This window comes from Myotis yumanensis, unplaced genomic scaffold, assembly GCF_028538775.1.
Source record: "Myotis yumanensis isolate MYYU_CA2020_CCGP unplaced genomic scaffold, mMyoYum1.0.hap1 SCAF_4, whole genome shotgun sequence".
NCBI classification, from domain to species: Eukaryota; Metazoa; Chordata; class Mammalia; order Chiroptera; family Vespertilionidae; genus Myotis; species Myotis yumanensis.
The window spans coordinates 103,961,265-103,976,219 of record NW_027223755.1 but is presented as its reverse complement, the minus strand read 5'-3'; the positions used below and the strand labels follow the sequence as shown (position 1 = coordinate 103,976,219).

The 14,955-nt window shown below is 46.0% G+C and overlaps 1 protein-coding gene across 2 annotated transcripts in view; it reads right to left on the bottom strand.

The window, feature by feature from the left end:
• AXIN1 (axin 1) overlaps window positions 1-14,955 on the bottom strand; it is an 80,320-nt gene that overhangs the window by 31,854 nt on the left and 33,511 nt on the right. For both annotated transcript variants that reach the window (XM_070413393.1, XM_070413395.1), the window contains exon 3: window positions 1,665-1,805. In XM_070413393.1, coding sequence (XP_070269494.1) covers window positions 1,665-1,805 — 141 coding nt within the window. The remainder of the gene's footprint in view (window positions 1-1,664; window positions 1,806-14,955) is intronic.

Below are 14,955 nucleotides of genomic sequence, written 5' to 3'. Positions count from 1 at the left end.
ACAGCTTGATGCTGTCTAGGCCCTATGAGGTCTCAGTCTTGTGGGGAAAGAACCCTGTGTAAAGTATATTCTATACCTTTCCCCTGCACTCAGTACTTTTCCACTGTGTCAACTTGGGGCTCCTGCCCTCTCTGTAGTTTTCCTGTTATTCTCATTTTAGGTGTTACAAGAGAGAGCTAAGGGGCCAAGAAGAGCAGCTCTAGACTTGGCTCCCTGCAACCTCCTGCAGCTGCATCCAGCTAACTGTTCGCCCCCATCACATAAGTAAGAGACATATAAATACCTGCCCTCCATACTCTTGCTTGCTGACACTACTTTGGTCTCAACAATAAACTTTGCTTTTTAATTTCATTCTGCCTGTTCCCCTAAGTATCGACCTAACACCCTGCAGTCAGTGAGCTCACATCTACCTGCTCAATGTCACAGCCAAAGATTTTCTGGCCCTGAGGCTGGAGGGTGTCTAGGAGTCAGCCCTCACCCCTAAGGCCCGAACCTGAACAGATACATCAGTGCTGGTCAGATAGCAAATGGCAAAAGTACTAAAAGCTGGGCAAGTCTGACATCATGGGCAGCAAGATCAAGACCCCAAATGACTTCAGCGGGTGTGATAAGCAATGCCCTCATCTAGTAAGACAATGTTTGACACCATCAAGCTTCGAATGTGCACTTGTACCCCAACAAGCCATCTGCCAATGTGAAGGAGAAGGTGTCAGAAAACAAGTACTTTCCCACAAAAGGAGAGGATGAAAGGTCCGCTGCCACCATGGAGAACACGGAGGCTCAACATGGCTGCTTGTGGTCACTGAGACCTTTTGGACATGCAAAGCCTCAGTTGAAATATCCGGGCACTGGGCCAGCACATGGAACCAGCTGCACCAACTTCCTCCCTTGCCTGCATCTCCCTCTCTCCCCATGATAGGGATGAGATGATAGGGAACTGCTCACCTATATGACAATTTCTAAATTTAAAAATCTGGTAAGTACATAACAGTGTGGACAAGAAATGCACCCGCATAGCAGTTAGCCTTCCAGGGACGGCACCAGGGTCACAACTGCCTGGGCTGGCAGTCACCTTCTGCTTGGCTGCTAACCAGTGCCGATCTTTAAAGTGAACCCCACACTATAAAAACCAAAGAGAAAAACAGAACCAAAGTGCTCTAGCCCAGGCAGCCCTAGAATTTGTTTTAACGTCACCCCATGGTTTCTTCTCTTTCAAAGGTTCCTGTAACCTCGGCCTTGGAGAAAAACAACTAATGCAAAACTCAAATCTAGTTTATGTTAGGATTTAAAAAAAAAAGTTTTTACTGATTTTAGATAGAAGGGAGGAGAGATATAAAAACAGTGATCAGTTACTTCCTGCATGCCCCCCCGCTACTGGGGGTCTAGCCTGCAACTTGAGCATGTGCCCCAACCGGGAATCAAACCAGTGACCTCCCAGTACATGGGACAACACTCAACCAACTAAGCCACACTTGCCAGGCTATGTTAGGATTTTAAACAACACTTCCTGCCACGCAGCTGGTCTGTCTGTACATCGGATGTACTAACACCAAATTGGGAGAAGGGCCACAAGTCACTTTCCGTCAAGATAAAGCCCCAGCTGGGACTGGCACAGGCTGCCATGCTCCATGAGGGCTGCACTCACCCAGGCAGGGGGGACTTACACACTGCTGTCAGTGAGGGACAGGCTGTCCGCGTCGCTGGAGAGGCTCTGCTGCTCACTGTCATTGGTGCTGGTGGCTGGAGCGAGGGCATAGCCAGAGTTGACATAGTAGGGGTGGACAGGCTCCCGCCAGGATCCGTATCTGCAAAGAAGGAAGGCACGTCAACAGCAGCCCAACATCATCTCCTATTAATCCACATTTTCAGAATCATATGGATATCCTTATATATGAACTACAAATGCAAACAATTCAAGAAAAAGTAAAAAGGGCTGGCATCTCCTTCCTGCCTTCCATCCTCCAGTGGGATCAGTTAAGCCACAGGCATCTTCCAGGTCTTTCCTCTGCATTTAGGTAGATGTGCTGGTGAACACACAGATTATTATTTGGATTTGCATTTTAATGCACATTAACTAGGAACATGACACAGCTGTTCTGCTCATCCTTCTTCTAAAGAGCAGACTTATTTGCTGCAAAGTACACCCTGGGTGTTCCAGCAGCAGTGTCAACCCTTGCCCACTACCTTGGCCCACTTCAAGGCAGCCAGACTCCTGTGCACATGTCTGAGAACTGCCACAGGATGGAATGTAGGGGATGGTGGGGAAAGTACAAAAGTTTAACAGAGGTTCATGCTGCCCTCCAGTCATTCCCTGGGTGGCATTCACCTCCATATGTCATGTGATTAGTAAGAAAATGACAATTTATTTTAGTTAACAGTCAGGCTGGCAGTTTTGAGTGTCATTTAAATTCCTTCCTCTGTAAGTTACCCATTCATACCTTTTGCCCATTTTCTACTGTGCTGTTGGATTTTTTTAAAAAATTATGTTTTGCCCTAACCGGTTTGGCTCAGTGGATAGAGCAGCCGTGGGCAAACTACGGCCTGTGGGCCGGATCCGGCCCGTTTGAAATGAATAAAACTAAAAAAAAAAAAAAAGACTGTACCCTTTTATGTAATGATGTTTACTTTGAATTTATATTAGTTCACACAAACACTCTATCCATGCTTTTGTTCCGGCCCTCTGGTCCAGTTTAAGAACCCATTGTGGCCCTCGAGTCAAAAAGTTTGCCCACGCCTGGGATAGAGCGTCAGCCTGCGGACTCAAGGGTCCCAGGTTCGATTCCGGTCAAGGGCATGTACCTTGGTTGAGGGCACATCCCTGGTGGAGAGTGTGCAGGAGGCAGCTGGTCGATGTTTCTCTCATTGATGTTTCTAACTCTCTATCCCTCTCCCTTCCTCTCTGTAAGAAATCAATAAAATATTTTTTTAAAAAATATGTTTTTATTGATTTCAGAGAGAGGAAGGGAGGGAGAGATAGAAACATCAATAATGAGAGAGAATCATTGACAGACTGCCTCCCGCACGTCCCCCTACTGGGGACTGAGCCTGCAACCTAGGCATGTGCCCTGACTAGGAATTGAACCAGTAACCTCTTGGTTCCTGGGTCCATGCTCAAGTGCTGAGTCACACCCAGCTGGGCTCATAATGATTTACATTGGTCTTTAAATATTCTTACTATTAACCTCTGGCTACGTATAAAAAAGATTTTTTTTCTTTAAAGTCACTTTAAAAAAAATCCTTGCCCTGATTGGTTTGGCTCAGAGCGTCGGTCTGTGAACTCAGGGGTCCCAGGTTCGATTCCGGTCAAAGGCATGTACCTTGATTGGGGGTGTGCGGGAGGCAGCTGATTGATGTTTCTCTCTCATCAATGTTTCTAACTCTCTATCCTTCTCCCTTCCTCTCTGTAAAAAAACAATAAAATATATTAAAAAAAAATCCTCAACCAAGGATATGTTTATTGATTTTAGAGAGAGATAGGGGGAGGGAGGGAAGATGGGAAGAAGTGGGGGAGAGAAAGAGAGAAACATCAATGGGGCAGAGAAACATCGATGGGGCAGAGAAACATCGACCAGTTGCCTCCTGTCCATGCCCTGACTGGACATCGAACCTATACCTGCAACCTTTTGGTGTATGGGACAACACTCCTACCAACTGAGCCACCCAGCCAGGGCTAAAGTCACTTTTTAAAAAAAGTACTGTTTATGTTAATTTTGGTCATACAAAAGTGTTTTATTTTTATTAAATCAGATTTGGGAACCTCTTCCTTTATAGATTTTTTCCCCTAATCTTACATAGGTAGGCCTTCCTCATTCCAAATTATAAATATACTAGGAGCCCAGCACACAATTCAAAATTGCACGGCGCCACCCACCCTCTAGTCTGGCCCTGCCTCCCTCTCCAGCCCTTGAAGCAGCTGCGGCCACTGCTGATCAGGCCCTCCCCCAGCGCAGGTGCACGGAGGCCCCCGCCGCCCCCCCCCCCCGTCCCCCCCCTCACGCTGTGCGTGCCACCTCCTCCTGTCTGGTCTACCTGTTACGGCGTCCCGGTTAATTAGCATATTTCTCTATTTTTTTAAATATATATATATATTTTTTCTTCTGTTTATCTTCATTTTTTAAAATTTACTAGATCTTTACCTAAAATGCATGTGGATGTAAAATCTACCTCACTTTCTTGCATCAAAATGGAAAGCCAGTTGTTAACTCTAAACTGAATCTTTCTGGACTTCCCTCACACACATATCTATTCTAGTGTCTACCCTGATCTATCTACACGTCAGCTTTCCTGACCCCCTCACTGTTGCCCTTCGCCTTGTGTTCCAGCACCACCTCTTCTTCCCAAAGACTGTCCTTGAATAGCCACTTCTGTCAGGACTCTACAGGTCATGATGAAAGTGGGAAAGGACTAAGGTTGTCTGTGTAGGAGGCTGGGGTTTTCATGCTGAATGCTCAGTGATGTGCACAATGGACCCCAGTCACAGTCCTCACAGCCCCAGCCTCACTTCTGATTAGAGTTACTGCTCACAGTACTTGAACACTTGCTGTACTGGTGAATGACAGGCTGTACTGACTGCCAGGACCTGGGATGCATCACCCTGTCCTTTGGACTTCAATGTCCTCAGTGTAGAAAGAGGAGAGACCAGATTGTTTCTAAGCTGACAGAATTCTTGTGGACACCCCTTGACTGATGAACAGAACCTTCTAGAGGCCCCATTTCATGTCATGCGCATACCCAGGAAAAGGCACTTTAATAAGACTGCAGGACACCGTATCGTGGACACCTGTCACGCAGGCTATGTGGAGCTGGGCTGGGTCAGACAGTGGGTTTGGAAGGCAGGCCCACAGAGGAGCGCCATGTCCCCTGGGGGCCTCGACAAGAGCAGCACCTGAGGCCACAAACACCAAAACAGTGCCAACTATGGTCTGTACTCCTCCTCTTGCAGCCATCGAGGTCACAGCAATGGACAGTAACTAGGCCATATAACTTACCTACCAGCTCAGGAAGCAGATGTTCATCATTCCAACACCACAGAGGGGGAGCAACACCCGGGGGGTTAGTCACTATCCAACACACAGTATTTTCGACCCACCCAATGTAGCCCGAGGGCATCCTTGGAGGCCACTAGTATGTTCTGGTCCAGTGAGAGCCAAGGCAGGGCTACGAAGGCTCTCAGGAAAGCATCATGTCCAAAGATGTACAGGAAGGACAGGGTATCTTTAGGATGTGGACAGTCTGTCCCTAGGTCCTGTTTACACATCCTTGTCTAGACTGTATCTGACACAGAGCAGAAGAAATGATATGCAACGTCACCTTCTTTGCTTTAAATATCAAAAACTTATCTTTTAAATGACAGTTATTCTTCTGGCACTTAAAAAATAAAACCACCAGTATCGTCACCCAACAGCCACTGTACTGAAATTCAAATTACAGGCTAAGTGCTGAACTGTTTGTTTTTCAGTTTCCTTTTTACATTTAAGGAATATTACACTTTGGTAACTTTGAATAAACACCCATTTGGTCAAACAAAAAAAAATTTTTTTGAATTAAAGAAGAAAAGGTGTCACAGCACAGAAGCGCAAGCCCGTGCTTCAGATCATACTGAAGAGCCCCACACACCTGCACGCGCCCACCTTCACCTCCCCCTATGGGACAGGAATGATGTCAGCATAGGACCAAGTCTCAGACTTGGATGCGTCCCGTATATCTGCCTTGCTCCTCTGACAGTTCCCAGAAAATTCATCTTTAAGGTGATAAGTAGGGAAAACACGGATTTTTAAAAATATATATTTTATTGATTTTTTACAGAGTGGAAGGGAGAGGGATAGAGAGTTAGAAACACTGATGAGAGAGAAACATCGATTCAACTGCCTCCTGCACACTCCCTACTAGGGATGTGCCCGCAACCAAGCTACATGCCCTTGACCGGGAATCGAACCTGGGAGGGACCCTTTAGTCCGAAGGCCGATGCTCTATCCACTGAGCCAAACCGGTTAGGGCGAAAAACATGGATTTTTAATTTTCTATAGTATCCAGTGCAGAGCAAGTCCCACTATGCACATGCATTCCAAGTTCAGAGAACAAAGGGAAGAGAAGAGAAAGGAGGAAGCGCTACCCATCGCCTGTCTACCTTTTTAAAGTTCTAGACATGAAGCTGGCTCCTGGGACAGGTTAGTGCTCACTTCTTGCCATGCAAAACAGAACCCCTGGGCCTTCACTGCAGGCTGATGTGACAAAGAAAATTCTGACTAGTGACGTGTGAGAGGAAATGGCATGTGGGGAACTTCAGGACCAGAGGTGGGAGGGAAGTGTGTGTGTGTGTATGCACGTGTGCTGATGTGCAGACACAAACTCCTACATGAATATGGGCACAACAAATATGGCCAACTCCTCAAGTGGTGCATCTAGGGAAACATCCAACTCCTCTATAAGCTTTCAAAGTCCTCAGAATAAAACCTGCTGGGACCCATACAAGCACACTACCCCTGCCCCCGGCGGGCCCTCATCCTGCCTGTATTGACTGCTCTCTGGCTGTTGTTCGCAGGACTTTCATTTTCCATCTTTTTACATTTAACCTTTCTATTCTCTTACTTTTGTGTCTCTTGTTAAGATCCAGTGTGACAGTCCTGCTGCACTGAGTTTGATCACTGAGCGTGGGGCCACCATCGTAACTTGCTTTCTGTTTGTCATTTGGTTCTATTTGTTTTGCTCTTTCTTGCCTACTTTTTGAATATTTTTCATGTTCCATCTCCTCCCTCTAATAAAGTAACCCTTTCACTATTCTGATAGTGATTCCCATAAAGATGACAATAGGTAGCCTTTATGTATTAAAGTCCAATTAAGTGCATTTACCTCTTCCAAGGGAACACAAGGTCAGCATTTCCTCCCTCACACACTGATGTGCTACTGGTATCGTGTATTTTAATTCTATATATGTCTTAAACCTCACAAGACATTATTAGTATTGTTTTACCAACTGAAAGTCACCTAGAGTTACCCCCATATTTGCCCTTTCCTCTCTGTGTCCAGGAGTTTCTACTGAGAGCATTTTCCTTCTGCCTAAAGAACATCCTTAAGTACCTCCTTTAGTAAGGGGCTGCTGGTGACAACTTTCTGTGTTTGTCCATCTGAAACAGTCTTTATTTCCCCTTCATTTATTTACTTTTTTTTTTTAAGAGAAAAAGGAAGGGGAAGGGAGAGAAACATCAATATGAGAAAGAAACATCAATTGGTTGCCTCCCATACACATCCTGCCCGAGTACTGAACCCTCGACCCTTAGGTGCATGAGATGATGTTCCAACCAATCAAGCCACACCCACCAGGGCCCCCCTTCATTCTCTCTTAAAAAAAAATTTTTTTTTACTGATTTCAGAGAGGAAGGGAGAGAGGAGAGATAGAAACATCAATGATGAGAGAGAATCATTGATCAGTTACCTCCTGCACGCCCCCTATGGAGGATCGAGCCCACAACCCAGGCATGTGCCCTTGACTGGAATCGAACCTGGGATCCTTCAGTCCACTGAGCCAAACCAGTTAGGGCTCCTCATTATTCTTGAAGGACATTTTCACTGGATTAGAATTCTAGGTTGGTGGTTATTTTTAATTTCTCTGGAACCTGTGCACTACTGGCGGGAATGTAAAATGGAGCATATAGTATGGCAGTTTCTAAAACTTAAAAAACAGAATTACCGCATGATCCAGTAATTTCACTTCTTGGTATGTATCCAAACGAACAGAAAGCAGGGTCTCAAAGAGATTTGTACACCCAGACACTTCAAAAATACCACCTGTCAGCTTGTCCATCTTTCATTCCTTGGAAGGTAACAAGGGGCCAGTCCTACCCACCTGCCTCCCTATGGCTGCTGGAGACAGCTTCTCAGACTAGCTGATGGCTCCTCCGCCTACTCCCAGTGCTAAGGCTGAAGTGAGGTATTACTGCCTTACCTGGAACTTACAGTGGCTCTGATCATGCCATAAGCCAAGGGCAACAGGCAGTTCAACCCATACAATATCGATCACTAATCGGAAGGCCAAACTCAGACTTCTTCCACTGGCCCAGTAATGCCTTTAGAGCTATTTTTATTGCACAAGATTCAGGCCACAACTGCACGTTGACTATGATGTGTCTTCAATGTCCTTTAACCTGGACAGGCCCGCAGTCTTCACCCTTCCTGACCATGACATTCTCAAGAATCTATACCAGTTGTTCTGTAGAATGTCTCATTGCTTCCTTATTATAAGGTTCACATCAGGCATTTTTGGCAGGAACATGAAAGAAATGATGCTGTATCACAACAAGAAGAACATCATGTTGACTGGTATTTTTCCTTTGCAATCAATAGACAATTCATGGGGAATGTACATACTCTATTAACACCCAGTGGTTTTCTTTCTTTCTCTTTCTTTTTATTTATTTATTATTTTTTAAAAATATATTTTATTGATTTTTTACAGAGGAAGGGAGAGGGATAGAGAGTTAGAAACATCAATGAGAGAGAAACATCAGCTGCCTCCTGTACACTCCCTACTGGGGATGTGCCTGCAACCAAGGTATATGCCCTTGACCGGAATCGAACCTGGGACCCTTGAGTCCGCAGGCCGACGCTCTATCCACTGAGCCAAACCAGTTAGGGCTTTCTTTTTAAATATATCATTATTGATTTCAGATAAGAAGGGAGAGGGAAAGAGAGATAGAAACATCAATGATGAGAGAGAATCACTGATTGGCTGCCGCCTGCACATCCCCTACTGGGGATCAAGCCCGCAACCCAGGCGTGTGCCCTTGACAGGAATCGAACCTGGGACCCTTCAGTCCGCAGGTTGACGGTCTATCCATTGAACCAAACCGGCTAGAGCACCCAGTGACTTTCTAATGCCATCATTTGAGCTGTATTTATTATTTGACATTCTCCTGTGAGGAAGACTTTCCCTCTGCCACATTTATTTATATCAGTGTGGGCTCTGAGATTTTTATTTATCCAGTAGATTAGAATCCACTCCTTTCATTTCTGCTCATACCTGATCATGGCCCCATCCATCTGTGAACATTTTCTTGTTCCTGTCTGAGCCTAGAGCCCACACCTTAAGGGACTGGCCTCAGCCATGTTCCCACTATAGCACCCCTTCCGTACCTTCTGTATCCAGAGAAGGGCTCTGGCACCAGAAGGGCAAGGGACAGTCACTGGGTAGACAGAAACCTGGGACATCGCCATCACTGGCTTCCAAAAAGGTAAAACAAGGAGAGGAGTGTGGTTTGGACTCCGGTGTGTTGTCCCGAATCCCAGAAGAGAGAGTACACGGCCTTCATTACCTCGTGGACAAAGGGGAATAGGCATAAACTATGCAAGAGAATTGAACACTGGCCAGTTTCTGTGTGCATAGAACCTGAGTGCATAGCCTGCCCACAGGGGCCGAATCTGACATGCCCAGGACACTCTGCAGTGACCAGAAACCTCCACAGCCAAATGTCAGAGGGTCTCATGATGGAGGCAAACACTCCCTTCTGTGCCAGGTATGTTCTGTGATATGGAGGCTTGTTTCTCGACCCACCCTTTTTGTTGTTGTTTTGTTTGTTGTTTGGGGGTTTTTTGGTTAATCCCACCTGAGGATATTTTTCCATTGATTTTTAGAGAGTGGAAAGGAGGAGAGACACAGAAAGAGAAAGATCGATGTGAGAGAGACACATTGATTGGTTGCCTCCCGCACGTACCCCAACCGAGGTGGGGATCAAGCCTGCAACTCACCAGAATCTAAACCGGGACCCTTCAGTCCAAGGGCCAATACTCTATGCACTGACCAAAACCAGCTAGGGCCAGAGGGTGGTTCTTGATCATATTACGATCAGCGCAAATGTACGGCCACCTCCCCACAGACTCCGGTAACATCAAGTGTACCTTCCTGCTTGATCTTCCTGAGAAGAAGGGTGGGGAGGAGCGCAGGAAACAAGCACTCACTGGGAGAGATTCAGGAACAAGGCACCACTTAGCAGACAGCCATCTGGTGTGGTGTGCAGGGACCAAATGGCCGCAGCCATGATGAGCAGCTTCCAGACTGACTTGTCAACATTATCCACTGAGGGGAAGGGGTATCCCAGACACTGCAGAATTGCCATCAATCTGCACCCATGGAGCCAGCAGCCAGCAGACATGCAGGCAAGAACAGCATTGCGTGTTACCAACCATCTCCTGCCGGAAGCAGCTTCCAATGACACCACTGTTCCCTGGAGCCTGGTCCTCACGGAGACCTGACCGACAACCTGAACGCACAGGAGCCCACACCTGTCGCTGCCCCATGGAAGCAAACAGCTGAGCTCTGTCCAAGCCTTTAGGGAAATGAATACTGCTGTACCCTCTGGTCCTAAAAGCCTAAATTCCCCTAGATCAAGGCACATAAACTGCTTTTGTAAAAACAGCTTTGCTGAAGTATGACATACAATAAACTGTGCATAATTAAAGTGGATAATATGATGATTCTGACATATGTCAACTACACCCATGAAACCATCACCAAGACCAACATAATGAATGCATTCATCTCCCCATAAAATTCCTGTGTACCTTTGTAATTCCTCTGTCCAGTCCCCCTCCACCCCCACCATTCTCACTTGAGGTTACTTTGCATCTTTTAGAATTCTGCATAAATGGCACCACCATACAGGGAGTACATGTTCCCTTTTTTGGGGCTTCCTTCACTTGGCACACGGATTCTGAGATCCATGAAGTCACTGTCTGGATCAGTAGTCATCCCTTCTGTGCCAGGTAGTATTCTGTGATATGGAGGCCTGTTTCTCCACCCACCTAGCAATGGCCACCTGGGTTGTCCCTGGAGTTGAAGGGTACATACCTCTCACAGTGACAGTACTTGACACTGGCAGGACCAGCACCCACCCAGCTCTGTCGCTCTCTCACAGGAGGATGTGGGAGTCTAGACCCAAACCTGGGTGCAGGGTTCCCAGACCAGAGCTCTTTTCTACCAGCCTCAAGGAGCCGCAACTGAGGTTATCATCCAGAGACACCACCAGCCTTTGAACCGCTGTTACTCACAAGCCTGACCCTTAGGAAAAAGAAAGGAGGGGCCTGCTTCCCAACAAAGCAATTTGCTCCTAGAGCTCTGTCTTCTCACAGTATAATCTTCAAAACCACAAAGAAATGACTAAGACAAAGGCGCCAGAATAGTTAGAACACTTCATTTCATATTAGTACAAAATGCCCCTACCTGGTTTGGATCAGTGGATAGAGCATTGGCCTGTGGACTGAAGGTTCCCGGGTTCGATTCTGGTCAAGGGCATGTACCTTGGTTGCAGGTTCCCTGGCCCTCATCTGGTGGGCTCAAGAGGCAACCAATCGATGTCCCTCTCTCACATTGATGTTTCTCCCTGTCTCTCCCTCTCCCTTCCACTCTCTAAAAATCAATGGAAAAATATAGTCGGGTGAGGATTATCAAATTAGTACAAAATGCAGGGTACCAACCCACAGGTGAGATGAGCTTCTGTTTGTTTTGTAGCAGCAGGGATGACTTAGGTGCATGTTGCCTGCGTTCACACATACATACATACTATCACTTCTAAAACAAATAACTAAGCTTTGCATCCAAAGGTCAAAAAGTTTATACTAAAAAATGTGATAGAAATCAGGTCAATGTCAGCTATAAAAATCTCTATTTTATGTCCTCTATGCAAAATCAGGAATTTGGCCTTTATGCAAATGATCAACCAAGGTTAATAAATAGCCCCCCCATGAAGGTCCCCATTCACCACACTTACATATCCATTGTGAGCTCTACTTAGATGATAGACACTTGGAGTCACTGTTAGGGGCAAGAAGAGGTGATGTCAGAAGCTGAACAGACAGCTTCCACTCATACATGGACCACTGGGCACTTACTGCCTCTATGATAAAGCTGAGGTAAATCAGGATGGGAGGAGATAAAGGCTGAGAAAAACAAGTCACCTGGTTATACCAGGTGCAAGCTTCCTGCTTGGCCATCATGATACCTGTGCCATGAGGTCACTTCATGGCTTCACACTCCTGCAGACTTTTTATTTATTTTTATTATACAGCTGGAGCACCCTGCCTGTCACTATGAATGAACTCTGAATTGCATAACACATCAAAGGCCCATTATGGTCAAATCAAACAGGATGTGTGTTCAGTAGAACAGGCACAGCACAGACTGGGCCAGACGGCTGCTGGGTGGCCATTCTCATTTGTCCCCTCCAGAGATGGACAGTAGAGAATGCTGGCTCTAGAGCAGCTCTCAGGGCCACCACTTGCCAACTGACCTTTCCTTCCTTCCCTGCAAAATGGGATGACAGCGGTTGCTTCACAAGGATTCCAAGAGTTTAGGAATAGCATACAAGGAGCACTTGCTGGCATATGATATAGAAAGCCCTCAACTCGGACTGGCAACCACGCACTCCAGTCAGGACACAGTGTCCCTAGCATCGAGTGGGAGAAGAACTGCGTGTTAAAGGCTGCAAGATGCAGTTAAATCCCTCACTTCAAACTAGCTTTCTGTGAGAGTAATATAAATGCTTAACAACCCAGATTAAAGGCTCTAGTCAGAAGGACATCCTACTTAGGGGAGCCTAGGCTCATGACTGAAAAAGGCTCACTGCTGCTGGTATGGCAGGTGCAGAAGAGAAGGGTGGAGTCCCACCTGGTATCACTTTTTTAATAATATATGTTTTTATTGATTTCAGAGAGAGGGAGGGAGAGGGAGAGAGAAACATCAATGATGAGAGAATCATTGTGATCGACTGTCTCCTGCTCGCCCCCTACTGAGGATCGAGCGGAAATCCGGGCATGTGCCAGAACCGGGAATCAAACCATGACCTCCTGGTTCAAAGGTCAATGCTCAACCACTGAGCCTCATGAGCCGGGCTGGTATCACTTTTTCTTTGCCATAATTCTCACATGTAGCTTTACTACTGAAACCAGTAACACTTGAAAATCTAGATAAAATAGTGGTAACTCTGAGCAATGGGCTATCAGCTCATGTTTTTGCTTACTGCACTGCCTAATTGTCCTGCACCAAATGTATCTCCCAGGCAAACCTTATTTTATTGTGCTTTGCTTTACTGTGCTTCACATATACTGCATTTTTTACAAATTGAAGGTAAGACCCTCCACCAGCAAAATGATTATGACTCATCAAAGGCTCAGTAATGGTTCACATTTTTATAGCAATGGAGTATTTTAAAATTAAGATATGTACATTTTTTAGACATATTACTATTGCACACATAATAGACTATAGTGTAAACATAACTTTTATATGAAACTATAGGTCCAGTTCATGAAAATTTGTGCACTTGGGGGAGGGGGTCCCTCAGCCCGGCCTGTGCCCTCTCTCAGTCCAGGACTCCTCAACGGATGTCCACCTCCCGGCTTAGGCCCACACCCTGGGGATCGGGCCTAAGCTGGCAGGTAGACACCCCTCTGGAAGCCTGGGAGCCCTCAGGGAATGTCCGACTGATGGCTTAGGCCCGGTCCCCGGGAGAAGCGGGCCTAAGCCGTCAGTCATACATCCTTAGTGCTACCGAGGAGGCAAGAGAGGCTCCTGCCACCGCCGATGCGCTCCCAGCCATCAGCACAGCTTGTGGCTGAGAACTCCCCCTGTGCGAACACATTGACCACCAGGGGCAGCTCCTGCATTGAGCGTCTGCCCCCTGGTGGTCAGTGTGCATTACAGTGACCGGTCGTTCTGCCATTAGGGTCAATGTGCATACTACCCTTTTATTATACAGGATGGGAAACAAAAAAATTCGTGACTCACTTTATTGCATTATTTGTTTTATTACAGTAGTCTAGAAATGAACCCACAATATCTCCAAGGTATGCCTGTATAACTTTGACAATAATATATCTCTGTATGTTATCCCTGCAGAGCAGTTATTGAAATATATGGAACAATAAATATGAAGACCACTTTCAAAATTATTATAGCATTCGATAGAAGTCACTTATGGACCTTACTAGTGAGAGTTCAAACATGGTGAGTTAACAAAAGACCTCATTCCTTTCTGCTCAGTAAACACTGCACATTTAGATCAACTTTACCCTACTCACTGCCAGTTTCTTAAATGCCATAGAAGTCTCTTCAAGACCTGGACTTACACAACTGTTTCATATCAGATTTTTAAGATTTTCACATGGATTTGAGGAAGAGGAACTTTATGTGGTAGTATTCAAAAAGCAGAACAAAAGCCTGGCCAGTATGGCCCAGTGGATTGAGTACTGTTTCATGCACCAAGAGGTCACCAGTTCAATTTCTGGGCACATCCCCGGGTTGGGCTCTATCCCCAATAGGGGGCACGCAGGAGGCACCGACTGACCTTTCTTTTTTAAATATACTTTTATTTATTTGAGAAAGGAAGGGAGAGGGAGAGATAGAAAAATCAATAATGAGGGAGAATCAATGATCGGCCACCTTCTGCACGCCACCTATTGGGGATCAAGCCTGCAACCTGGGCATGTGCCCTAAACTGGGAATTGAACCATGACTCCTGGTTCATAGGCTGATGCTCAACCACTGAGCCACAGTGGTCAAGCTGATCGATGTTTCTAGCACTCTCTTCCTCTCCCTTCCTCTCCCTCTAAAAAAAAAAATCAATAAAAACATACATATAGCCCTAGCTGGCTTGGCTCAGTGGATGGAGCGTCGGCCTGCGGACTGAAGGGTCCCAGGTTTGAGTCCAGTCAAGGGCATGTACCTTGGTTGCGGGCACATCCCCAGTGGGGGGTGTGCAAGAGGCAGCTGATCAATGTTTCTCTCTCATCGATGTTTCTAACTCTCTATCCCTCTCCCTTCCCCTCTGTAAAGAATCAATAAAATATATTTTTAAAAAAACCACACAAACAAAAAAACCCCATACATATATATTTTTGAAAGTGAAACAAAAACATTTTAAAGAATATGCCATCATGATATACTGCTCTCCCCTGGAAACCCCAGCC